Here is a 27725-nt window from a genome sequence, read left to right on the forward strand (position 1 = left end):
TATGCGATCTAATGCTGAAAAGATTGGAGGAATAATGCTAGCTAATTAAACCATAAACGTTCTCTCTGCGAGAGAGGTCAAGATCTCACTTGAAAAGATTCCATTAACATCAAACAATAGTAGGAGAACAACTCTTTGCTCCAAGAAAAGAATATATAGAATAGTAAAATGAGGAAAAAGATACCTTTGAGTTTGTTTTGGCCCTAGAAGCCACAGGGAATAGAAGGTAGGCTTACATAGGTTGCAACAACCGCCACATGCATTGGGTGAGAGGTGGGGGATTTGAGGGGAAAAAAGGGAGATCTTTGTCTTTCTTGTGTGTGAAGTATGACATAAATGAAACATCAACTTTGCTTTTCAAAAAGAAATTCGTGGAGAAAGAGGATGAAAGAGGCATGGCGGTGAGGGATGCCAGATTTCTTGCAAGGTCTCTAGAAATAACCTATGGAGAACAGAACACGGCATCTTTCTTATTTGTACTCCATTAGTTAAACACAATGAAACAGATGTCTTCAGTGTATGTTGGTCTTAAATAATGGTTTTGGACGAGTTGCGTACTCTAGATGTGTTAATGCTTAAAAAAGAGGAAAATGCAGCTGATGCAGTGGATTCCAAAATTTATGAACTAATGTCTTTGACATTCTTTTAAAGTGCTTAAAATAACGTATGTTTAGCTGCAAGAAATAACGGATTAAAAAACTGCCTAAACCAATTTATCATCTAGAACATTTAGATGAGCAAGGATTCTCGGGTTTGTGAATCAGGGATGGTCAATAATGTAATTACAGTCGGATCATTATCGCGATTCAACTGTAGTTGATTGTGATCCCTTCCTGGGATTACCTTCTCTATCCAAGTTATAGTTTGAATCAAGATGGACAGTTAGAAGCTATCCCCATTCAGCGCCCGACAATCCGGCCACCCACTCACCGCCGGCACCCTCCGACCGCTCACCCTGACCCAAATTATGACTTGGATGAAAAGGTGAATGCAAGAAAGAATCACAATTAATTACGGCGGAATCACAACCATGATCCGACCACAATTACATTATGGACTATCCCTTGATCTACAAAAAATGGACTGGAAAATCCGATCTCCATTTAGATAGGGCATTCGATTCAGTTCTAGGACAGGTGATAAAAGAATATGCGCTAAATTATATCATCTACGAGTTGTTTAAAATTTGAGGATCTTAACATATAGACATGGTGCAGCTGAAGATCGCCTTCACCTTTAGGTATAATTTAGGCCACCTTCGATAGTCTGGACTAAACTGGGGGAAGGAAGATGCAAAAAAAAGGATAACCTCTTAGAATTTAACTCGATTAGAAACTAAGAAGTGAACAAACTTTATAATTCATACACGATATATCCCAGTTAAGTAGGTAGTGGAGAGAGAATAAGGACGACATGTTTCGACGATCACAACAAAGCTTTATCAAGCATCATATGAACTTAAAGCAGCAATGACAGCGCCTGTAGTTGCAAATGCCAAAGTAACATCCGGATATTCTTTCCAAGCTGTATTAATTCTGATATTTGAATAGAGCCAAGGTTTAATGGAAGCCGTGAAGGCGTCTGGATTGGAAGATAGAATGGCTTCCCAGTCGACCTGAATGCCTGGAGGAATGCTTCCCGTGAACTCCATGTTGGCTGCAAGTAATAATCCTAGCAATACCACAAAACCAACAACAGCAGAACCCCTTGACAGTGGCATAAAGTTATACCTGCAAAATTTACCATTGTATTTATGTAAGGATATTGCCCACATACAATTTTTATTAAAAATGTTATCTTAGTACCAGTAATAAGTCATTCTGAGGATCCCATCTCTGACATTTTCCAGTGCACTAACGTCATTTGAGGAATAAACCTCACTGGAATAAGCATTGCAGAGGGTCTGCCATAAAAGATTCAGCGAGCATTTACAACCAAGCAAAATTGAAAAGTAGTTCCAGATTTAAAAAAAAAAAAAAAGAGTTTGAATAACAGGAACTACAGGCTACTGCCGCATCCAGTGTGCTGAAGAATATTAATAACAGAAAAGCAACTCCCTGAATGCAGACCAAGTAAATTCCTAAATATGATTGGAATTGGACTGCAGAGCTGATTGTAGCACATTAAAATCAAACTCATAAGAAGGAATCCTAAATTTCAACATTGAAGGGGCAAAAAACATATTTCATAAGATCTCTGGAAAAGAACAAACAAACATGGTGTTCTCTAGGGAAAGCAAAGACACGTGAAAAAATAACAGTGCCAGGTTTCAAAGCAGAAAACAAATTAGGAATGCTAGTAAAACTAGGGAACATCAGGACAAAAGTTGGTAGTGCTGAAGCAGGAATACAAGTCAGTGGTGGTGAAACCAGAAGCGAGAAACTTTAAATAGTATGTACTGATAGAGTATCTACTGAATTATTTTCACTGGACCTTTCACCTAGTTGGAAGCTTGAAATAGTATGTGCTTATAGAATATCTACTAAATTATTCTACTTAGGGAACTTGGACCACCCTTAGTCACTAAGTTGATTGCACCTGCATTAGCTTAAGGTTGTGGGCTATTAAACCACGTGGGAATAAAGGATGCAATACAACTCCGGTTCATAGTGGGAATAACCGGATGCAATACAACTCTGGTTCATAGTGGGAATAACAGGACGTAATACACCTCAGGTTCATAGTGGGAAAAACAAGACACGCTACACATCTGGTTCATAGTGGAAATGTTTGATAACATTGCCTTGTGGGAAAATCCATATTTATTATAACACAACTAAACATGTTAAAACTCAGGAACATGAAAATTTTAAATCTAGAATTTATTTCCACAGGGACCATAAAGAAAGCCTTTTGGTTAATCATCATACCTCCCATGCTGCAGCCATTTCCTGGCTGTACTCAGCCCACCTAGGCGGTGTACAAGGTGTACGAATTGCAAAATCATAACCTATCTTATCCCTGCAGAAGAGGTAAATGAAGCCATATAAGAAAAAAAAAAAAAGAGAGAGTCTAATTTACGAAAAAACAAGATTAGGAACTACATTTCTTGGAGAGTAATCCTTGTCCCTTCAAGGCGCTTCCTGAAAATGGAAAAGGCATAGCATTTAAATGATGTAGCTACTAGTACATCCTAATAAAGGACAAAAGATCATAATAGCTTGAGACGTCATTACCCCTCAAACACTGTGCTCTCGCAGGTAGTACCCACCCAAAAGCTTTCACCAATCACATTATACAGGTCAGAGCATGATCCTGCATGTTTTATCTGTAGGTGATATAGACACTAGATAGTGAAAATGAGCCATGAAAGAGATAATAATTCACCAGTCATTACAATATAATGAAATCACCAAATACTTGATGGCAAAGGGCAAGAGAATTAAACAAGAATGAGAAGTGAGTTAATTCAAGAGATCAAAACTTAACAACATTTTTTTCATTGTTCTAATGCAGTTAACTCATACATTAGTCATAATGATCCTGCATGTTTTATCTGTAGGTGATATAGACACTAGATAGTGAAAATGAGCCATGAAAGAGATAATAATTCACCAGTCATTACAATATAATGAAATCACCAAATACTTGATGACAAAGGGCAAGAGAAGTAAACAAGAATGAGAAGCGAGTTAATTCAAGAGATCAAAACTTAACACAGCATTGTTTTCATTGTTCTAATGCAGTTAACTCATGCATTAGTCATAATTGAAAATTGCACAATTTTGAGATCCTAATAGTAGCAAAGGGTTACTGTGCCAACCTTTTGCAGCTTGTCAGGATCTGAGAGATCAATAAATCTATCCTCAGCATTATTCACATATTTTAGGTCACGAATAATAGACTTTGCTACATCAAAAGTCCTGTGAAGATGAACCTGTAAGTTGACAATGGAACTACTGACTTGAGTATCAGACATTCATTTATACCTTGAGTAATTGGGAAAATAGCGAACAACTTTGGCCTGCCCAAGAAGCATTGGCGTGTGAGAGCCAAATCCAGAAATAAATTCTTCACTGTTTTGAAAATCAGGGAAAGAAAAAAAAAAATAGTCAATGCTATCTCTTCAGAACATATTCACTAAAAATATTATCACAGCCAAATGATATTGAAAATAGCTTCACAATTGAACTTACAAAATAAAGAACAAATTAGAAACCACTGCAACAGAATACCAAATACAAATTTGACAATTTATGGACGAAACATTTACGAGAAAAACTGCCAGCTGTCGGTAATCTCCATGACCTATACAATGAGGTATGTTAATAATATGCTATGGTGTCCTGCATCTATACAATGTATACAACTCATTTTGCCTGGAGATGGTTTAAGGAATTTCTCATTATATATGCCCACTATCCTTGGAACTCTTTACTAAAATGAAAGATTTGCATTGTGCAACACAGAAGTGTTAAATTGAAGAAAAACAATTTGAAAGATCATAATCAGAATGAATAAGGCTCTTCTAATCTAAATTTATAACATACTGTATCATAATTACTCCCACAAAAAGAAACTATTCAATCAATTAAAAAAAATAGGATCAAGGAAAAAGAAGACAACCAATTACCTTAGCTTGTTTATCCAGACAACAGGATCACAAGGTTCAGAGATTTGCCTCCATTTGACCACAATAGAGTACACATCATGCCAAGAAAGATGACGACCAGAAGCAGATCGTTCTTCATTTGAACTATGCAATGTTGAACTTTCTGATAAACCAGTAGTGCTACAGCACACACCACCTCTATTTTGACTCACCATACTGATTCTTTCCTTTTTTCTATTTCGTTTACCATTTTTATTTGCATGTCGAAGAAAGCGCCAATACTTGGCCACCTTCTGAGCAACCTCAATAGCAGCTAACCCAGCCATACGATACTGAAAAGATTGTAAAACATTTAACATGATTTATTCATTATCTTTCCTTGCTCGTTTGTCCTAATAAGCCAGGCAATCTTCTTTCTCATTATGGTTCTTCAAGACTTCATTGACCTATTCCTTATTAGTTTCTTCTTAAGAAGAGGAAATTGCATGACTAGTTACAAAGTGAGAAATAGTTTTTGCAACTCCACAATAGTCATGGGATGTGAAAACAAAAGTCAAGAGGATGAGAACATTGGAATTAAAACTAAAAAAAATGGCATATAACAAAGTCAACATGTAAAGATAGAAGCTCAAGTGTATCTTAATAACTTTGCAAATCCACTAATTTAAATATTGAATTAATACTTACATAAGTTAGTATGTTAAGTAAGCATGCATTAGAATCAATCTAGTGTGTCGATATGAGACAATTAAAGCTCAAAAATATAAGAAGATATATCATATTACTACATGCTTATAAATTATAGTCATGATTACTTAGTATAACTTCCTTTTTAGTATAACATGTGACTCTCGTATCAGCTCAATAAAATGACTTGATTCTTGTCTAAATGCAGAATAATGCGACTGTATGTGAGGATTCATGTGTGTATGAAGAGTAATATAAACTCATTCTTCCAAAGAATATAATCCTCCAAATGGGTATTTGATTTAATACCCCTCACTTAAATAAATGTCTCATGGTCAAAGAGCAATGATATGTTTTTCCCCATCATACGAATCTAAGCATATCGTCAAGTAATGATGTTTATAAAGTAAAGTAATACAATAAACAAAACTGAAGATTTATTTTTCCGAATGATGATTTTAAGCTATAGATTAAAATATGATATTAAACTCGCACAAAAATAAAGAGATTCTAGATTATGATATCCTTTTTTAATAAATAGGATATAACAATATTTAAGAATTTTATGAAAAGAAACTAAATAAATGAAAAAAAAATATTTATACTAACTCATTGAGTGAAAGTAATTTTCAAAGAGATTGTGATTATACCAAGTTTATGCAAGTCTATCTATTGTTGAAGTTGTCAGTCTGACCTTGATCAAATGACAGAAATTGGACGAGTGCTTCCTAGTAGTTCTATTTATAATGAATTTGATAGGAACCCAATTGTCTAGTACCAAATCCAGGCTCACTATTTACTGAAGAGGGTTGGGCAGTGGAATGATTTTGTTTGTCCTCTGGATTAACTATATGAAGCAGCCAAATCAATATAGGATTTAGTCTTCTCAACAGAAATCTTTGGCCTCCCAGCAGATGCTCTGTGATGAAAGAAATAGATCTCCTGGGTGTGCTGTTCTGATGGGGCAGCAACATTAGCATGCAGGGAAGGCCTCAATAAGTTTTATTCTCCTCTGAGAGTGATGCCAATCCAGCAACCTAGTGCAAACCAAGAGGGAGATCACGGGTATCTATAGTAGGCGATATGGATTTTGTGGTTGCTGAAAGAAGGCATGTTCAAAGTCTCAGTGTTGATTGTAGCTCAGGCTCTGAGGTCCACATAGGCAAGTCCATAATTTCTGGAGCAAACAAAGAAGCAAGAGGAAGCCTGTTTGCTGTAAGTTTCGCAGAAGGGAAAGATCTTCTGTGGAAGAAGTAGAGATAGAGATTCACTCCTTTCTAGGGATCTCTTCAATGCAGAGCTCACAAAGGGTGGCAGCAAGGAGATTGTGGAAGACTAGCAGGATGCCATTTGCCAATGTGCATAGAAAGCAAGATGATCTATGTGCTCTAGTGTTGGAAGGCAAAGCACATGTTTGAGAAACTAACTGGAGCAGGGTTGTTGCCTGTTTAAGGACTGAATATGCTAATTGTTAAACAGTAGGAGTCATGGAGAGGGAACCATATGGTGGGTGTTGGTCCAGAATAGGGGTTTACCTTACTCACAGACTCTAATGGCAGAATCAGTTATGTTAGGTGACCAAGAGTTGCTGGCTGTAGTTTGCTGGTAATAGGCTCAGTTGGAAAACATGCAAGGCAGTGTGATATGTGAGGAGGTTATGGATGTGTATTGATAAGAAGATGATGGTGGAAGCAAAAGAAGAGGGACGATGGATGGAACTTACCAACAAATTACAAGAGAACGTTGACAAATATCACACCAAATTAGGAATTATGAAATTCAACTATAATTCCACTTGATGCAGCACCAAGAATAACAAATATCATAGATGGTGCTGCAGTTACACGGTCAAGGGGCAGCAAACATGACATTGCTAGATTGGTTCGCATCATGAGAAAATGGAACTGTAAATGCATATGATTTCTTTAGGGCACAGAGGCCTTTGGTACCCTGGGCATCAGTGGTATGGAGGCCTGGGATCATGCCCAAGCATCAATTTATTGTTTGGTTGCTTGCTCACGGGAACTCAAGGATGGCGGACAGATCACCGTATGAGTCATACAAAAAGCTGTGCTTTGTGCAGGCAACATGATTAGTCAAATGCACACATCTTCTTTGAGTGCCCCATCACCCGAGCCTTATGGAGCAAAGTGAAGCAATGGGTGGACTTCATAAATGAGATCCGTACATGTGAGGAGCTATTCCAGATTTGACAGCAACACTACAAAGGGCACAGCCGCATCATGAAAGCGCAACACTTAGATATTTCTTGTATGATTTATATTTTGTGGGGAAACCCGTAATAGATGTCAATTTGAGGACCTTGTGCTGGATGTTGATCGGATGTTCCTCAAAATCCAGATACATGCCTATCGGTTTGTAAATCTCCAACGAAGTATGCACTTGGAATGTAAGCGCCTAGTTGCATGATTTTGATTGTACTCTTTTGAGATATTTTTATAAACATTTACCTTTCCCAAAAAAATAACAAATATGACATGGCATTACACAGGAAGTAGGGTGGTGATAAAGATTCGCCATTTAACTTTATCATTGCTAATACATTATGTGTGGAGGGCTAGAAATCGTAATTTTTTGGTGAGGGTCAGTTAGATGTTAAGAGGATATTCAGGAGCGTGCAAATACATATATACAAGTCTTTAGGTATCTATTCAGATATGATACTACATCAAGACATTAATAGACTCTAAAACCTCATTTTGTATATTTTGGATACATGATACACTTTTACTTATCCAAAAAAAAAAAAAAGAATAACAAATATCACATAGAGAGAAAAAAAAGAGTCATGAATAGGAAAGCTATGACCTTAAAAGATCTCACCTCAAACACAATTGAAAATAAGCAAAATATTGTAGGAAAGCAATACTTCTATACCTAAAAAAATCAATCAAACTTGTAACACAGGTTTGTTGAAAACTTGTTTGTTTGTGGAAAATATTTGTTAGGTGAATTTTTCTGGAAAAAAAAAAGAGATTATTTTCTGCATTTAGTTTCCTGTGTTTGATGTCGTCACAGGAAAATATGTTTTCCTTCTCAAGGTTAGACAGATTGGGCACGCTGGTTCAATCAAGCCTGCCCAGTTAGATTGGTCGACACATATGACCCACCCAGACCGGCCAGTTCATTCAAATTGGCTGGCACACATGGAACGATCAACCCATTCGAATAGCATGGATTGCCCAGATGAATGACCTACCCAAGTGTGGTTGAACATGATTTCCTATTGCACCAAACATTGGAAAATCTGAGAAAAATATCTTTCTGGAAATATTTACCATGAAACAAATGGAGCCTAAATATCCTAACCTCTAAACAAGATCACTACCAAAACCAAAACTATCATTATGAACTTATTTTCGTAGAAGAATCTATCAAAAATTAAATTCCTAATAAACCATGGAATTCTTATAGAACACGCTAACAATGTAAGATCAATATAAAAGATAGCACCCTAACTTTTAGGTTCAGTAGATTGCTACAATTTTTAAACATACTCAAAGAAACACAGGAAGATTTGGAGCTTTTAACATTCTAAGGACTTCAACAAAAATCATGGTATGATTTTCAAAAAGTGGATGATGAAATTAAGCTTCTTGATAGATAAAATAAGATTAATCGATATATTTTAATTCCAGAAGCTTACAGCATCTACCATCCTGAAAGTAATAAAGAATTTCATTCAAATTAACGTTTCAATCAATTTATTGTTAAGTGAGAGAACAATGTGGCAAAGTTTTAGAACTCGCACAAAAGAATCTACACAAATATTTTAAAGAAAAGAGTCAAAGAGAAACTGCAATATTTACTTTACATCTAGGTTTTACACAGCTCAACATGTCAAAAAATCAACATAGTTAACACCAAATGATAAGAACTTGAGTATTATTATTGTAATACAGTATACACATACAAATTAATCAATGAAATGAGTGCATAACTAGGGTATAATTTTTTCCTGGGAAAAAATATCATGCAAAATGGCATTAAATTAAACAGAAAACTAAAAGCCAACTGCAAAACTGAACACCTTTCAAATAGGACTTATGTAGATGTGAAGGAATTTAAACTTTTAAGTACTTTATCAATCACCTGCCGTCTATTCGACAAGAATGCTGCACAGTTATATTGCACTTTCTGGCCAAGAACATCTGCTGCTTGTAAAAGAACATGTTTATGTTTTGTCACAACGAAGTCTTGCTTCTTAAGCCGCCCTTTTTTCAAAGATTCTTTCAGCGGCGGTTGCCGGAATACTCTCTCGCATACATAGTGTGGATGCTGCCTTTTACACCAGTACTCCTGTATAAAGGTCATAATAGCCAATTGAATTAATTACAACAACTACGTTTGCATTAAGCTGTGCATCAACACAGAACACTATACAGTAAAGGGAAACTTTCGTATGATTTATGTATTGCCTTGAAATTTCCTTTATTGGATAACAATTACTGAATTAATACAAGTGAATGTCACAGTGTTTAATTAATGTACTGCAAAAGCAAAAGAAACTTGAGCAGAATTGGTAATCAGCATTCACGCACTATGCAAAGTTTCATAGATAGCCCAGACATTAGCATCAACCAGTACACAAGACATTAGAAACCAGGACATTGCTATGAAGTATGAATAATAAAGATAAACATTGAAAGATGGTAAGACTCACTGCTGTGAATTTAATAATACTAAGAAACAAGTCGAAAATAAGCTAAAACTCTAAACACTAATGAGTTCAAGGCTTCAAGCTCAACTCATTCAGAACTTCATGAAAAGTATGCAAAGTATTATCAAAAATCAAACTACAAGCATTGCGATGAGAGAGGTCAGTGAATTAAACTAAGATCATTATTAAAACGCACAAAAGGGACCATTTACTTCAACTCACTAAAATGTCGCTTCACCGTGATGAGATGCTCAGGATGTTGCAAGTTGCATTTCTTTTGTCATCAAGGAAATAAAAGTCTATATTGGTTATTTTCCCCAGAACCAACTTTTATATATATATATATATATATAAAATGATACCCAACGCTTGATGTACAAAGATTCAATGCCATTATTCTCAAACAACTAGGAGCTGAGCCTTCTGTTGACCATGTTGAGCAGTGATATGCAGCCATCAAAGCATTTTAGACAAAGGATGGCATTGTATATGCGATGTGTGGTTCCTTTAGGAGGTTTGGGTGCTTATGCAAGCTAATTGGTACCTGTGTGGGCTAGGAAAAAAGGAAAAAAAAAAAAGGATTGAATTCATTTGATGATCAACATCTTAATGAGGACTTTTGGTGATGATTTTTCTATGTAGAAATAATAATTGTTGTGATGATGAACCACTAAATTAAGTTTTTAATGTAGTAGTAGCATGTAACTCGTAACTGCAAACATAAACAATTGTTTTCAACTGATAAATATTTTAGATATTAATAATATGCATGTTTGATCTATCCAACATTGTTATATTATGTGTTTTATATTGTATGATTGACATATATATATTTTTATATATGAAGTTATGAATTAGATAAAATTTAATATATACTCTTTTGCATATATGCTATCAATATAAATATTTTAAATATTTCTTTTTAGATATATGCATTATCGTGGATGATTGCCTGCTACCTCGAAATGCCTATTAAAACCTTGATGTTGAGTATCAAGAAACTCAACTGCTCAAAAATAATTTCTCGCCAAATGACTCCTCTTCTAGAATCTAAACAAGTCAAGATAACTTTAATTCTAAAATCATCATATCCTGTTTATAGATAAAGTAAATTGATAGTAATTCTCTAATTGGCATGTATAACTGAGTGAATACCACTAGAGTGATTTTATAAAAGAAAAAAAGTTAAAATAGTGTGATTTACTCAGTCAAGTATTTCTCATTTCACTTCAATATACAAGTGGAGAGGATTGATCAGTTACATCTTTTGTGTATAGTTAAAATGGACTCATTACAGCATACCAAGGATAAAGGTTATTTTCTATGAAATAATTAAGAAAAGGGAGTTAATCAACATGAAAATGAATGATAATTCAATAGTGTAGCAATAGAAATCTTTGAATAAGCAAGACTGATTTGAAGTAACTAAGTGAGAGCATACTACCTTGAAAAGTGGATCGATGTCACCATCAATGTCAAACCAACAAAATTCACTGTTGACCTTTGAAGCTGTGTACAGAGCGACTTCTTTCTACAGAATTGAGGGAAAACCAAAAGTGAAGAAAAATGCAAAACAGCAAACTAGCAACTTTCATGCCAAAATCGTACATTGCATATACAAGTTGAGGATTCTGTGGGTCAAATCAATCAGTTAAAGGATGATATCTTCTTTTCATTTGACATGGATTCTACAAAAAAATAATAGCACATAACCAAATCAATAGGTTTAGCACAGACAAGATTTCTTTCCTTTCTATTAGCGGATGTTCTAGCTTTTGATACACTTGTACATACAGTGGCTTAGAGGTAACGCATGTGAATCCAATAGGAAAGAATTTTATAGAATTGGAAGAAAATCCTTACAAAACATAATAAGTACTCAATCAGACCCAATTCTGATTTGAACGTGTGAAGGTTCAAGTTCTCAAGTTTGTCTAACTCTGAGGTTTTTTATCCAAGCAATTAGGTTCCTTGGTCCAGTAATTATCAAACTCATAAGTTCTCACCAATTCATAAAGGGTGAAAGATTGACGTGGAAATCACAAACCCAAATAAAATAAATGTTATTTGTGACCACCCACCCCACTTTGGATCAATAGAGGTATAGTCAGCAAGAATACTGAAAAGAAGAGAAACGGATTCTCTTCCTAGTGTACCATGCTTTTGTTAACTGATATCTTTGGGAGGCCTAAAATCTGGAATCAAAGCCTCAAAATGTAAGAGTTTCAGGTGTCATAAAGAGAAAAAACAGGATCATCCCTTCTTAAGAAAGATCCTACAGCAATCAAAGAGTCGAACCACTTGCACCTGATTCTTCCATAATGGAAGGCATTTTACACTTTGTAATTTTGAAACTGATAAACCAACCAGCTTATAACCACAGATACTCCTTAGGCAAGCACAGGCACAGAATGCACTTGTGAAATATTTGGCATCGTTTTTTTATGATTAGCAACCGTACTGTGGCAAATCATATATTAGCACAGAATAGACACGGGAAACATGTTTCATAAGAAATCTATAACAAAAGTAAGATAATAGATATCTATTGAAAAATCAACAAACTTTGAAATTTGAACACCAAAAAGAAAGTTTTACTGAAACATAATGGAATATGGAATACGCTATGCAGAAAATTTCATTCAGTCGATTTAAAATTTTAGAAGTTAAGAAAAGAATCAATTGGGATATGAGGCTGCAGATTGTGTTGATATGCATCTAGTAAAGTTAAAATACTATGCACAAAGAATAGAAGCTGCTAGCAGGGAAAACACCAATATTCATGACTTACCTGGTAAAAAGCTAGACATTGCAATACAAACTTATCCATGGAATCAAGTTCTAAATCCAAAACGGCATCATAGTCCTTCACCTGAAATGTTAAAATAATAGAAAAGTAAGACCAAGAACAATACAACTTGGTAAAATGTTACTCAAGGATTTTGTGCAAGACCATATGATTTAGATGCTACAATGAACATGTGATCAGAGTACATATCACAATTTTTACCACAAGACACACAGCCAGTGTCAACAAATTCTCTTACTATGAGAAAAGCCTCAAATAATTGAAGTTCTTAACTCTCAAAATTCCCAAAAAATATCTTAACAAAAGAAACTAGTTTGAAACCCAAAAATAGATAGTTGCTGAGGAATTTAGCATCATATTGAAATGCTCTATGAAATAAATTTATTAAGGCATCGGCAGAAAGATGCTTATTGTGGCATAAGCTAAATAAAAGAATCAGAACCACTTTCTTCGTTACACAGGTCAGAAACTATTATAATATTAAAGATCCGTCTAAAAGAAGAGAAGACAAAGCACCGCATCTCCATATTCTCCAATAGCATGATAGCATGAAGCACGAAGGTATAAACACTCTAAATTTGAGCTGTCAATGCTGAGTCCAACAGACAAATCTTTTATTGCCATCCTGTAACAATGTAAGCAAACAGCTGAGTAGCATTTAACAACGAACAGACTAACAGAGAATTTTGTGCAAGGAACCTATTTCAATCCCTATTTCTAGATGAAATGAAATCTTATCTTTAACAATGTACATTCTATACTTCCAAATCTACAAGGCAAAGAATTTCCGATTCATATGCTAGATGCTCCAGTTATGCAAAAATAACAAATGTTGAAAAATGAATTCGAGCAACTCCTTTTATAAAAGCTTCTATTGAGACTCACTTCAACTTATGTTTCTAGCATCAAATATATTAAACTCATTATAATAAAGAGATTTAACTGATCTGTACAAGGCATTGGTTTAGGAGAGTTCTACAAAATAGTAGTTAGACATGCTATGTTATACGACGATGAATGTTGACTATGACTTGAGCACATAAACAAAAGATGAAAGTTGTAAAGATAAGAATGTTAAGGTGGATGTGTGAACATACAAGGATGGACAGAATAAGAAATAAGAGCATTAGAGAGAAAGTTGGAGTTGCATCTATTGAAGGAAAACTCTGAAAGACACGTTTAAGATGGTACGAGCATGTATATAGATGGCTAATAAATGTTTAAGTTAGGCAATGTGAAATAATGACAAATAAGCACATCAAACAAGGAAAAGCAAAAAAGGCTTGGTTAGCAACAATAAAATAAGACAAAATTTATTTAAATATAGATGATAATATAGTAGGGAATAGAGTCCAATAGCGTAAAAAGATCCATATAGCCGACCCCACCTAGTGGGATAAAATTTGATTGTTATTGTATACAAGGCATGGGTTGTCCAAAAGTAATAAAAACTGTGAAATAACTGAGAGCAAGTATATATGTTGCAATTATACTGTTTGATTCCTTAATGCTTATATGTACAAGATATTTGCAATTATAGTAATTTGACCACAATCTTTAGTTCAACAAAGAGAAAAGATAGTTTAATTTAATACACGTTTATGTTTTACACAAAACGTTTTACTTATTAAATTATGCTATAGAAAGAATTGGAAATTATTATAGCGTCTGGATGCTTATAAATGCAATTTCCACATGTGAATATAGTTACTTGAAAGACTGAAAAGGAAGCCAATTACATATCTTCTATTTGCATAATCATATATTTCAGAAGGATGGATACTCAACTTAGTATACATTCTAGTCTTACAGTTGATGTTTTATTTAATAAAATTGTTCACATTTCAAGTTATAGTTTATTCAAAAAAAGGCAAGTTCTAAATCACTTTATGAAACAAAAAAATAACCCTTTAGCAAAACATTTTCATACTGTTTTAGCAAAATTTTATGAGTTGATTGATTTCAATTCATTAGGCCTATGCAACGAATGATCATTTTATTACACTCTTTGTTTCATAATCATGATTGCAAACTGACATGATGCTATGCAAATTAACATATGCATTTACCTGATTGCCCTAATGATAATGGCATACTTATCTAAAATAGTTCTTAGAAAATTATGCTGACCATGTTTTCCTACGGGGAAAACTACAGTCAAATGCTAAATGAATTGAACTAGAAAAGTTTTTTTGTATATGTCAAATGTGCAATTTCACTGCAGAATGGGTTTTCTTTTTCAGTTTCATTCAAATATTTTTTTTTGGCCAAAACTCCAGGGACAGGATGAAAATAAAATGTTGGTGAAGATTTTTTGCTTTCAAAGATATGATTTCTTTTACCACTTATATAAGACATTTATAACTTCCATCATTATGCAACAGCTTATCTCAAAGCCCCAACATCATGGCAGAAAACTGAGATATTGGCAAGAATTTTTATGGAATTCGCTTTTAGGATGTCTATGAAGCATCAAATTTAGAGGGGTGTTAAATGATAGAAACTTTTGAATTATCCTACCACCATGACATGAAACAATCTTACATAAAACCCTGTTACCTATGTTGTCCTGTCCCATGATGAAGCAGACCACGGAGGTGATAAGCTTTGGCAAACCTGATGAACATCTCAAGAAAGCATGAACAGCATGTTAGAGAAAGAAGAAATATACTTGTACTAGTGATCTAGAGGTCCATCATACTAAATCTAGCTTCTAGGTCAATACTCATATAGATAAATGATTTGCAATAGTACAATGTACCTTTCTTCAATAGCCAGAAGTTTTTCAATACAGTGCATGGACTTTTCTGTATTACCCAGATCCAGGTAAAACTGCATAGTACAAGACGCTAATATTAAATAAATAAATAAAATAACAACCACAAGCAATATTAAATGAACTGTTTATAAAGAAAAATAGCCAATAATTTCCAAACAAACAGTGTATATCTGCCCTTTCTAACCAAACAGTAAAATATGTTTCATCCGACCTATTTGATTAAAATAAGAATTAATACAACTACTAATTGTACATATGAGACCCATCACTTCACGTCGTGCATAGAAATATGGGCAACACTTTAAAGTGGTAATGCTGCTTATGGTAGTGTTTGGTCATTATTTAGAATTTAAACCAGTGCTGTAATAAGAAATGCAGTGGAAAGGAAAGGAATATCAAGCAGCAAAATCATTCACACACAATTACATCATGAGCATCAGGGAGTTGGGAACAGGATGGCTAAATAATTGTAATTCCGACCGTGGTTTAAAGTTTCATTCCATGCCAACTAGTATGGGTGAAACATTTCGATCTTGTTCTGTCCGCCAACATGCACATTGAATCATGGTTTAAAATCTCGACCCGTGCCGAGGTTTCATTCCTGGACCGGAACGATATGGTTTCGGTAATCGTATCGCGTTGTGCCGATATAGTTTTGGTATTTTTTTAAATATATAATATATTAATTAAAAATAAAATATTTAACATAAATATATAAAATATAAAAATAATCATTAAAAAAAGAAATAAATATGAAAATAGATAAATAAATAAAGAAAATTTTTATTATATTTTTTTAGAATTAAAATAAATTAATTAGATAATTTTACTAGAGTTTAATAAAATCTCTTTATATTACCCCTATCATAGTTAGGAGTTAGTTAAAGTAATTAACCTAAGTTTTAATTAAAAAACCACCCACCCACCCACTAGACGCGTTGCGTGAGAAAGTCGCGCAACTACACAGTCGTAAGTTCGCGCGACTCTGGCACGGTCACGGGGGCCGCACGACTCCCTAGCGCGATCGCGGGGGTCGCACGACTCCCTAGCGTGGCCGCGGGGTCACGCGACCCCTCTGTGGAGGACGCGGGGTCGTGTGACCCCTCCACGGTGGACGCAGGTGTCGCGCGACCCCTCCACGGGTGTCGCGCAACCACTCTGTGGGGGTGGCTCGACCCCTCACGGCTGTCGTGGGGTCGTGCAATCCCTCCGCTGCGGACGAGGGGGGGTCTCGCGTCCCCTCCGCTACGGCCACGGAAGTCGCGCAACCCCTCCGCGTCGATCAAGCGACCCCTCTATGCTGCCGCTGACATAGTGTCGAGGTCGTGCTGATGTATGTCGATTGGCGGAACGAGATGTTTCGCCCGTTTCGACCAGTTCGGTACGATATTTTAATCCGTGCATTGAATAGCCTAGCACCGCCGTCTCCCCAAGTCTTCTGCGATTCTTCAGTGAACAGTAAAGTTTCTCGCAAGCACCTTCAGTAGCATCTTCCATAGGCACCTTCAGCAATGTAAGTTTCCTTTGTGTAGCTAAACCATCTTGCAAGCACCTTCATTGTCTCCTCCACATCGCAATCTCACTCCATCAGATCCTCCTCTGCATTGAACCCTCCACCTCTGCACTTAAATCATAACATGATAGGTAAGCTTCTTCATCTTCTACTCCTTTTCTTCCTCTTCCTTTAACACCGATATTCTTCCTCCTCTAGTTTCCTCTCTTCCTCCTTCGACACACCTCTAGCTCTGATACTGAGCACTGAAGGCACTGGCTCAAGTTGACTAAGGACCAAAATTTAACTCAGTTCAAAATTTCAGACCTTGATTCCAACCTCAGAATTCTAACAAAAACAACAAAATTAGATCCACCAATTCTCATCATGATTGGTTCCTTCTTTTTTCTGTAACCAAACAATCTTAGAAAAGTTTGCTTGCATAAGTAATGTCACATCCCACTTAGACAAGAGAACTAGCCCATTAACCTATTAAAACAAGCTACTAGCTCAAAATAGTTAATCCCAGATTAATAGTAGCTTTCTCATTTAAGATTATGAACTTCTTTATTAATCCACAACATACAATATGGAACTAAACTTGCAAGATCCCCCACTTTAAGTCTTGACATATCCTCACTAAGAACCAAACTCCAACTTATATGCTAAGATCATCATGATCATTGGCATGTAAGGCCCAATGGTGGTTCCACCATCACGTAGCCAACCTTTTCAATCATCTCATCACACTTTGAATTAGATTTTCCATGATTGTCACATCTCACTTATATAAGAGAATTGACTTGTGCCACTGCCAGATTCAAATGCTTAATCACAAGTTAATAGTAGCTCTCTCGTGTAAACTTATAAAGCTTCTCTATTAATCCACACCTCACAATAAGGAACTAAACTTTGGGTGTCTCAAGCAAAACATCTAAAAGGAGTTTCACAAATTAGCTTCAAAGCATCATTGTTTTGTTTTACAAGAAAGACTTTGTCATGTGAAGTGACTGATGTAGGTAGAAAACCAAATGTTTATGCAATGTACCTAGAAAGTATGATACACAAAAGAAAAAAGCAATAAATCTAACAAAACTATATACTACAACAACGAAAACAAGAAGTCCTAGTCCTGACTACTTGTGATTGGGACTGACATGGTTTGCTCTTCCCGTTTTTGTGTATAGTTTTATTAGATTTTGTTTTGTTTAATATAACAAAACTATATGCATGGGGAAAAAATTGATGAGAAAGAAAATACATACTAATATAATGGCATAACAAATTATTCAAGCAATTATAGCTCAAGTAATGCCTTTTCACAAGACAAACATGATACAACATTTTGAAGTGAGTACAATTTCTTAAGGATAAGGGGATTCTTGGCGCAACAGTAAAGTTATTTCTTTGTGACCTAAAGGTCACGGGTTCGGATCCTGGAAACAGCCTCTTGCAAAAAGCAAGTTAAGGCTGCATACAATGGATCCTTCCCCATGACCCCGCATGACGAGAGCTTCATGCACCGGGTTGCCCCTTTTTTTACAATTTCTTAAGGACTACCCACATAATAACCATAAGGCCACATTACAACCATCAGCAGAAATTGTGATAACCCTATAGAGAAGAACAAACTTACAAGTAAAAATGTCCATAAAGAAAAATACAAGCATTCAGATTCCAGAATCAGTACAAATACTTATTAAAATTTAGCAGCAGCTGAACCTAAAATTTTGAATAGATACCTGTGCAAGATGGGCCCATGCATCAACAAAATTTTGGTCAAGTTGCAGCGCTTTCAGGTGTGCCTCTTCAGCTTGATCATGCTCACCAATTGCGGCTAATGCCAGACCCTACAACCATAAAATTATCAAAAGAGATCATTTTATGTTATTGCCAGTTGCCCCCACTGTCTCTTATTTTCCAAGAACAGGATAAATAGATATTTAAGTGTTTCAACAGTTAATAATGAGAAATTAATGATTAAAAGTGATGTTTTCAAACAATAGGAACACATTGCTAGAAGAAGGTGATACTAATTATAGATGAATAGAGCTTTGAATAATAGGAAATATTGAATACTGAAGCTCAAATTCAACTTAGAGTCTTCAACTACATTAAAATAGAAACACGACATTATATTATTCATCTAGAATCTAGGTTAAGGATTTAAAAACAGTTTGAAGAACAATTGCAAAAGAGTACTTATTTATCTGGTCCATGCAGAAAATTACTATAGTTCTGCAAATATGATCTTTCTAATTTAAGAGCATGAATTACTGCATCAAAATGGTGGTTATGGAAGGAAGAAACACAGATTTAGAAGCTTGAGATCGTTTAAAGGAGATCGACATCAACAATAATCCTACAAACGTTAACAGTATTTTCCAGATTCAGCAAGCAAGTTTCACAGGCCAGTTTCAGCACATTCTTCCTACAATTTCTACACTAATAAATTACAATACAATTCCTACAACAGAAATTTTACAAAGAAACTATACAACAATAGAAAAGACATGTGTGAAGAGAGATGAACTAATAGAGCATTAAGATCATAGAATAAAAGGTAGAGCAAAGTCTACAACAAAAGTAAGCAACCATTGCACTGGTGTCGCATTACACAAAAAATTTGACATGGATGTTACTAGGAGCAATCAAGAACCGGATTAAGACCTGAGGCAACTTGGCAGGTCAGTTGAAATTTTGCATCATAAGGCCAAGCAATTTTGGTCATCTAGGCTGAGATTTATGATGCATGATGAGATTTTTGGGCCTAATTGGAATGAGATGGTTCCAGGGTCAACTACTTGCTTGTTTTGGTACAAGATTGTGTTGGTCAGTAGTTTCAGCACCAACAAGAAAGAAATGAAGCGGGAAAACAAAGTGGAGGGAAACTTACCACTATCTTGTGGTGCTGAAAAAAAATCAATTAGTTTCTCTCCATCAGGGGTGCTGATGTTTCAAGAAGATGTGAAGAAGAAGATAGCAAAATTTTGTTGATGATTTCCTCATAATCATCTGTTTTCAAGTTGTCTTTGTATCGGTATCAATTAGAATCAGTTCCAAATTACCCATTTTGGTCAACAAGGATTAATATTTAAAACCATGATCAAGGTTTAGTTTCAGTTCATGAATGGAACTAGCTGGTGTACCATTCTATTCCGGCAGGTGTCTATCACTCCCAGGAGGAGCAGGATGGATAAGGGGAGGGAAGGAGAGTAGGAAGAAGAAAAGTAGGAGTAAGGCTTTGGGTCACTGAAGGAGCTCACAATTCAAAAGTGGGTCACACAAGACGCTCGTCATGGATGGAGCTCATGGCTCAGGCAACTTTGATAGCACAGGCAAAGCTCATGATGAAGGCAGAAGATGCTCGCAACAAAGAGGAGTTCCTCACAAAAGACTCACAATGAAGGTGGAAGGCTTGTAACCAAGGCAAAAGGCTCAAGCAACTTACAAGGAAGACGGGATGGAATGGCAGAGTTCACAACCAAGGTGGAAGCCTCAAAAAAGCTCGTGACCAAGGTGAAAGTCACAAGAAGATCTCATGATGGAGGTAAAAGGCTTAGTTGGAGCTAGCAACCCATGAAAAAGGCTCAGGTAGAGCTCATGACAAAGTTGAAAGACTCAAGTGGAACTTGTGCTCAAGGAAAAAGGCTAAGGTAGATATCACAATCAAGATAGAGCTTGCAACCAAGGAGAAAGGCTCACGACAAAGGCAGAACTATGGAAGGAATTGTCCACTCGCATGTGGGTTTCAAAGCTTCTTGCTTGCCGGTTGATGGACGAAATGAAAATTTTCACTTGAATCAACAGAGACGTGGTTCAAGATTTGAACCTATGCCATGGCCTGGATTGCATCAGTACCAGCAAGTCAAGTTTCGTTGAGCACTATGAAAATTAATTAAATTACTTTATTACTACATCAACTAGGTAGTTTATGGTATCATTTACTCCTTCCACCTTCCACTCTAATTTTGGTACCCATGCTAGAAATAAATGCCAAAAAAAAGGTCATCAGCAAGTAAGCTGAAGAAAAAAAAAACATAAAACTCAAATGACATAAAATCTTGGATTTGATTTTTTTTTAAAAAATAAACAATTTATGGACAAGGTAATTAAATAGCCTGTAGGAACTTAACCTACCAGATATGTGTAAGCAGATTTGTTTTTCTTATCACGATTTATGCTTCTGGTAAGATCATCAACAGCAGCATTAAAATCCTTGAATTTGAAATTAACAATTCCTGCAATCAGCGCAAGTAACATATGAACTAAAAGCATAAGTTATGCTGTAAAAGTAATAGCATAAAACTAGTAAGATTTTATTTAGAACATCATGGAAAAAAAATTGATAGCAGACTAAGGTCTATGTGGCCAACTTCAAATAGTTGGGCTGTGATACAGGGAATGTGCATGCACTTGTTAGATGAATATTTACTGTTAGGTAATCATCTGAAGTTCAACTCAAGGGACCTCTACAATCAGGTCACTACACTAAGGAGGTCAACCACTAGTAAGGGCAAACTAAAGAACAACCTGGGTAAAAAGATAGCCATGATTTATATATTGATTCATGTCATAGCACAGATAACCCAATTTTCCATAAATTAAACTGGCAGACAAGCTTGCTCAGTCCATCTATATCCAAATATCTCAATTCTTCTAGGTGAGAGACACCTTATCTAAAGACAATGACAAAGAATTCTCTAATCTTACCAAATATAAAAATACACCAAAGTGGTCCAATTGCCTCAGTTCACAGTTACTACTAATTTTCTCTCGATTTTTTAATTCTGAAGTAATTTATTTGAATTGTTTCCATGTAACAGTTAAAAATCATAAACCAAAAATCCTTTATTCGGGACCGATTAAATATACCTTAGAATAATGCAGAAAAAGATGAGAAAGTTTCTTCTTGTCGCAACTTCTGAAAATGCTTTAGTAGAACAAAAAAAGAAACTAACCTCTTTCATGTAAAATATCGGGTGAATTCAGCTCAAATTCCAATCCTTTGGTCAAGTCCTCTATGGCCTAAAAGGTGCAGTGGTACAAGATTGTTAGTGGAGAGTGCACTTTCACTTCATAGCAAATATCTTTTCAACTAAGAAAACGCTTATGTAATTTAGCTTCCTTCCAATAATATTCCAAGTTCCACATTTTTGGCACCAGATGAAAAGAGAGATCACCCAAGAATCTTTGGAAATGCAAACAAAAAGTGCACTTCACAATTTTATTCCAACTGACTCGGGATAACAAAATCCAAATGGAAAAAGGTGTTCGAGTTTACTTTAAAAAGAAAATATTCCTGTAGACCTCTAGCATATATATTAAATGAATGCCCCTTTCAGGAAGGTATAATAGTAAACAAATTAGACTAATGATTAAATAAAAACAAATATGCGTATAGGAACCAGAGAAGAAGCTTGCTAAATCAGAATATCCAAAAAATAAAACCTCATTATATTTATACAAACATTGCATGTGATAGACATTAAAAATCTGGTCCTGATTTGCAACAACCACCTAAGAGTTAGCAAGATTGAAAAGACTTGCCTCCATGAAGTCACCCAACGCAGCACGTGCCTGTCCCCGGCGCTTCCAAGCCTCCCCGGCTGATGGATTAATTTGTATAGCCTATTGAAGCATAATAATACAAGCTCAGAAGAAAATTCTGATTCATTTACTAGCAAATTATCCAAATTATCTACCTTGCTGAAGTCAGCAATAGCAGCATTGAGTTCCCTTTGGAATGCAAAAGCCGTTCCTCTTCCTATTAAAGCCTCTGGATAAGTAGGAGTTTCTCTCAGGATCTGAGTTGCAAGTATCATAATGTCAAGCCAATTCACTTAATACTGATATATAGAATCACACGTGTCAGGAGCATCTATCACCTGGTCAAAAATGGATACAGCCTGGCCATAGTTTCCTTCATTTACCTAAAAAATCAAGGTAAAAGGTGTCAAGCTTTTGTGCACAATATGGGCGCAAGTGACCAAAAAATTGGATGATCAACCCAATCAATCCTTGCTTGTTCATATTTACATAATTAGTTTGTGTTCTAACTGCAATAACTGCAGATAACATGCGGTAGGAGAGATCAATTATTCAGCGACTGAACAAGGTAAATCAGCTAAAATACATAAATTCACTCCAAAGATCTGGTGCTTATCTGACAAAGTTTGCATAGAAGTATAAGAATGATTTTTGGCATTTTGGCATTCATGAAAAGTACAGCCTAGCTAAGATCAAATTTCTTTTGGAATTACTACTACATTTAGTGCAAACATTAAATCAAAACTTAAGCTTGGCATGCTCTCTTCTCTAAGTCTCCCTGCTAATCCATCCATGCACATCAAGAGATCAGAGAATTACCATTACTTGTCAAAAAGTTATAATCACAGAAAGGAAACTTTAACAGTAAAGGATAGGATTCAGGTGGTCATCAACTAACCAGAACATGAACAGTCAACGCATAGCAACTTACTTTCTTATGGAACATCAGAAATTAACCTAATCAAACCAAATGCCTTTTAGATTATGTTACTCTTGCAATAGTTGATCATTCCATGAGCTTTCCATCCAGCAGTTCTACCTAAGTTACTCAAAAATTGTATCTATCACGACATAAACAAGAAGTTTTGCAAGAGGGTAAAAAGTTGCGGTAGCTAACTAAAAGCAGATTATTGCAGAATAGTTGCCAAATCTGTCCACTATTTGGCAAGGTAGACAGGCAAAATGAAGCACTATTTCTTGAAAACTATAAATTATTGAAGATTTTTCCTACTTACCACTGCAAAAGATATTGAAAAGATAAATAAAGGTGAATTAACGAGATACCAGACTATATTTGATGCAGCATGATAACTGTCAACTTATTCGCCATTTTAGCATTAGAAAAGTTACTCTTTATAGATATTCTCTAAGCATGAGTGGTGACAACCAGAAATTGCATCTACCTAAATATTCATCTTCCTTTGTCAATACCAAAATGAAGTGCCTCACCAATCCAGAGGTCAGTTTGCAGACACAATGCCTTCATAACTAGCAGGTTTTAATTTATAACGTTACAAAGGCATGTTTACCTTAAGATTTGATAAAAGATCTACAACTGTTTCTACTGGAGCATATTTCTAATTTGCCAATGGACAAACGGACTTAAACATTAGCCTTGGCTGTGCTACTAAGCAGGAGATGTTTTGTTGCTCTCCCTACAATACACAAATATGGGCTTCCAGTACTTTAAAATTTTCATATGCAAGTCAAATATACTTGGAACATAAAGAAGCTCATGGACTTTTGGTTTAAGTTTATTATAGATCAGTCAGTGGCCCAAGACTTCATCAGTTCATCTATTGATTTCATTTAATGAAACAAACAAATTAGATTTTATGCGGTTGGATAATATTTTTTTGCTTTAAATCTCATATACAGCCTGTTTGCATAAGCTCAATCCCAAGTGAGGGATTTCTAAACTTCACAGTTTGATAGTAACCTTGTAAAACAGTGATCAACAAACAGTGTTTCTGCAATGACAAGATAAATTATCACTTAATACGTTATAAATCTGCAGTAATATGAGTATGAGAAACTCATCATGAGTTGATAGCTCAAAATTAGCTTGTCTCCTTGAACAATAACATAAAGTGTCAATAAAAGATGGCATTTAAACCAAAACATACCTGTGCTATGCCCCTTGATAAACGAAAATCCAAGCTGATAGACTTGGTCTTTGGAAGACCAGTAACAAAAACCTTCCGGCCCATTTTGGCAGTTTCATTGTAAAAACTTAACATTCCTATGCTATCATCAAGTTTAAGCTCAACACCAGATGTATCTGACTTATGTCCATTAACTAACTTCTTGTCTGTAACTGTACTAGTCGAAGAATTAACATGTTCAGCTTCAGTTGTTGTGGTTTTTTGTAAAAGGGAGTCTCTGACATGATCTTCAGAGATGACAATTTTTGTAACACTAGTAGAATCACCATCTTCGGAGATAATTGCCTTGGTTTCAGCGATTGACATATCAGTGCTTAAGGAATCCACAGCATGATCTTCAGAAACTACAACCTTTGTTTCACATGATATTGTATCGATTACATGATCTTCAGAGTTAAAAGATTGGTATTCCTTAGCACTTCCTAACAACTCTTCCAGCTCAACCAGCTGTTTCAAATCTGTTGAATCAGAAATTGCATTTTGGTAGCCTTGCTCCCACACATGCAAAGCTTCTTCTTTCCTTCCCAAGGCAGACATTGCATTACCTAACCATAGTAAAACAAAATATAAGAAGTACAAATCTTGTAAAACACAAAATGAACTCTCTAGGAGCTTAATTCATACAGAAGAAACACAGATGAGAAAAAAACTTGGAAATGCTCTTATCACATTAGTACTGGAGAAGCATAAATCTCTACATGATAATCCAACATAAAGGAAACTAATTCATTTTCACATGAACTTAGCATAACTCAAAATGTGAGATAACTTAGGGTCCGTTCCAGTTAAATTTGTATTGGATAAAATTTGCTTTATAATTTATAATATCAAGAAAAGGTTTTGTATATCAATACATTTATAAATGTTACATATTTGTGAATTAAACATTTCGTTCTTTTATTTTTAAATGTTCTTTTAGTAGCAAGCATAACTTAATGTGAATCAACCACATATATTTATATTGGATTTATGTAGTTCTGTGTATCTTTACTATATAAATTGTAAATATTTGTTGATATCAGCATTGCCTAAACTGGTTGAGCCAAGTTCGGAAAATGACTCCCTCCTTTCAAAGGGAAATTTCATTTTATTAACTTAAACTGTCCTTTTAAATATGACAAAACCTTTTCCTTGACCAATGATTTTCTGTTAACCAAACACTAGAAACGCATAAATCATTTTCCCAAAGATATAGTTCAATGAAACAAACAGAGGGTATTTAGAGGCAGAAAAAACTACCCTATTTGGGTTTTAAGATCTAATTGAAGGCTAAAACTAAACATTATCTGTCAACATGTAAGATTAAACTTGCATTAAATAAGTAGGATTAAGAGCATAAGATAATTTTCTACAAAACCATTAGAACTTCAAAGCTAAAATATTCACAATGGAATAATAGGAATGACCAACTGAATACTAGCTCAATAGTCTAAATTCTCCCAATATGAAAGCAGTACAGTATGATTAGTAAAGGTCTCAATATGTATGAGTATGCACTGGTAAAGGTGCCCCTACCTTCAAAACCAGGAGCACCTTGTACAAAACCTTCCCATCCCCACCTTATGTGCCCAAGACCATGACAATGAAAGTTGAAGAACAAATCCAGACAAATTCAAGATTCACAAGATCAGTCCAGCATCCAAATTAAGGTCAAACAATCGTAAGGGAGGAATGTCGAGTTAACTATGCATGGAAAGGTGCTTGTTCCCACAATAGAATCATGAACAAGCTCTAACCATTTCAGCTCAATTACTCCCCTAAGCTCATCTCAGTTGAGCCATAGGACAATGGTATATTTCTTCTATAGAGAAAGGAAGGACTGAACCTTTATAACTGAAATTCTAGCACGGGATACAAGCAAGAAGATTTTAGATCCTCGAAGACTTCCTATCAAATTATGTTATCAATTTATAGGCTACATAGGTTGAAGTTAAGGAGCGTGTTGACTCTTTACAACATTTTGGTGCATTTTGATAATTAAGGAACATGATTTCTCTCTTTTAAATTCCACTGCATGCTTAAGAGGTTTTGTGATAAGAGCAGAACAGCTGGATAGTTTGTGATACATGCAATTTACATGTAGTAGTACAATCACTTTGGTTTGTGATTATTTGGAGGAGGTAAGACACGCTTATTTTGTATAGTTATGCAATGCATTCACGCAATTTCACTCATTTTTCCTCATTTACCATAAACAGCACACGTACAATTTTGAAATGCACAAATTCTTATACGGAGATTCAGTTCAAATGACAACATTGACATACAAATAAATAATGCTCTGGTCCTGTGCAAAAGCTCGGTAAAATTTCAGTCATCAGGCGGCATTCACCAATACTAAAATTACAGAAGAAATCAATAATGTAAGCCACAAACGGTATAGAAAAAAGCGTAAAGGAAACAAGGAGGCAACCGGCCCAATTTTAAACAAACGAGATGCCAATCCTAAGAGTCCCAAACAATATCACCGCCCAGTATCCACCAACCTTTAAGAATGTAAGCTTGAAGAGCGTTCGGACTCAGCTGCAGCGCCTTATCACAGTCCTTGATCACATGTTTGTGCAGTTCCAACCGACTGTAACAGAAGGCACGATTGCTGCGTACCCAAACGAAAAAAAAAAAAAAATCAGATGACATACAGCCAAATAGAACGAAGAAAATTCACGATCACAATGACCATGAAAAAATCGAGTCGAAATCGGCACCATATATCTTGCACGGACGAGGATTTGCCGATGATTGAATCAAGAACGCGGATGGCCTTAGACCAATTCCGCCCGCTGCAGAGCTTCGCGAGCTCGAGCCTTTCGTTGGCCGCGGGCGCCATCGTCTCTTATCCCAGGACGCAAGCACGAAGCCCTAATCGGCCAACTCCATGGCTGCGCCGACGGGAGAGAACGGAACCAGATCGATCGGACTCGGAGACGGCAGAGTGAAGAAGAGACGACGGGCTGCACAGAGATTTGGGGCTTTTGACCCACACCACCCTTCTCTTTCTTCCCCCTGTTAA

At 35.7% G+C, this 27725-nt stretch overlaps 1 protein-coding gene across 3 annotated transcripts; it reads right to left on the reverse strand.

The window, feature by feature from the left end:
- Positions 1-1305: 1305 nt before the first annotated feature.
- LOC121979677 (suppressor of RPS4-RLD 1-like) lies at positions 1306-27725 on the reverse strand. 3 transcript variants are annotated; one of them, XM_042531664.1, is made up of 23 exons: positions 27421-27724; positions 27202-27311; positions 24677-25260; positions 22889-22933; positions 22706-22807; positions 22551-22631; positions 21962-22028; positions 21141-21241; positions 18743-18850; positions 15491-15561; positions 15289-15345; positions 13246-13354; positions 12712-12792; positions 11365-11451; positions 9353-9559; positions 4574-4884; positions 3930-4016; positions 3764-3863; positions 3177-3268; positions 3045-3083; positions 2871-2961; positions 1806-1903; positions 1306-1730 (listed from the first exon to the last, which is right to left on the reverse strand). In XM_042531664.1, exons 1-23 carry the CDS (start codon positions 27540-27542, stop codon positions 1442-1444), a joined length of 3039 nt encoding a protein of 1012 aa, XP_042387598.1. In that variant the 5' UTR covers positions 27543-27724; the 3' UTR covers positions 1306-1441. The 3 variants fall into 3 exon arrangements, 2 of the variants coding, with proteins under 2 accessions (XP_042387598.1, XP_042387599.1); XR_006111425.1 differs by lacking the exons at positions 1306-1730; positions 1806-1903 and having other exon boundaries at positions 3177-3255; positions 27421-27725; XM_042531665.1 differs by lacking the exons at positions 1306-1730; positions 1806-1903; positions 2871-2961; positions 3045-3083; positions 3177-3268 and adding an exon at positions 3458-3496 and having other exon boundaries at positions 27421-27725.

This window comes from Zingiber officinale, chromosome 5A (assembly GCF_018446385.1).
Source record: "Zingiber officinale cultivar Zhangliang chromosome 5A, Zo_v1.1, whole genome shotgun sequence".
NCBI classification, from domain to species: domain Eukaryota; kingdom Viridiplantae; phylum Streptophyta; class Magnoliopsida; order Zingiberales; family Zingiberaceae; genus Zingiber; species Zingiber officinale.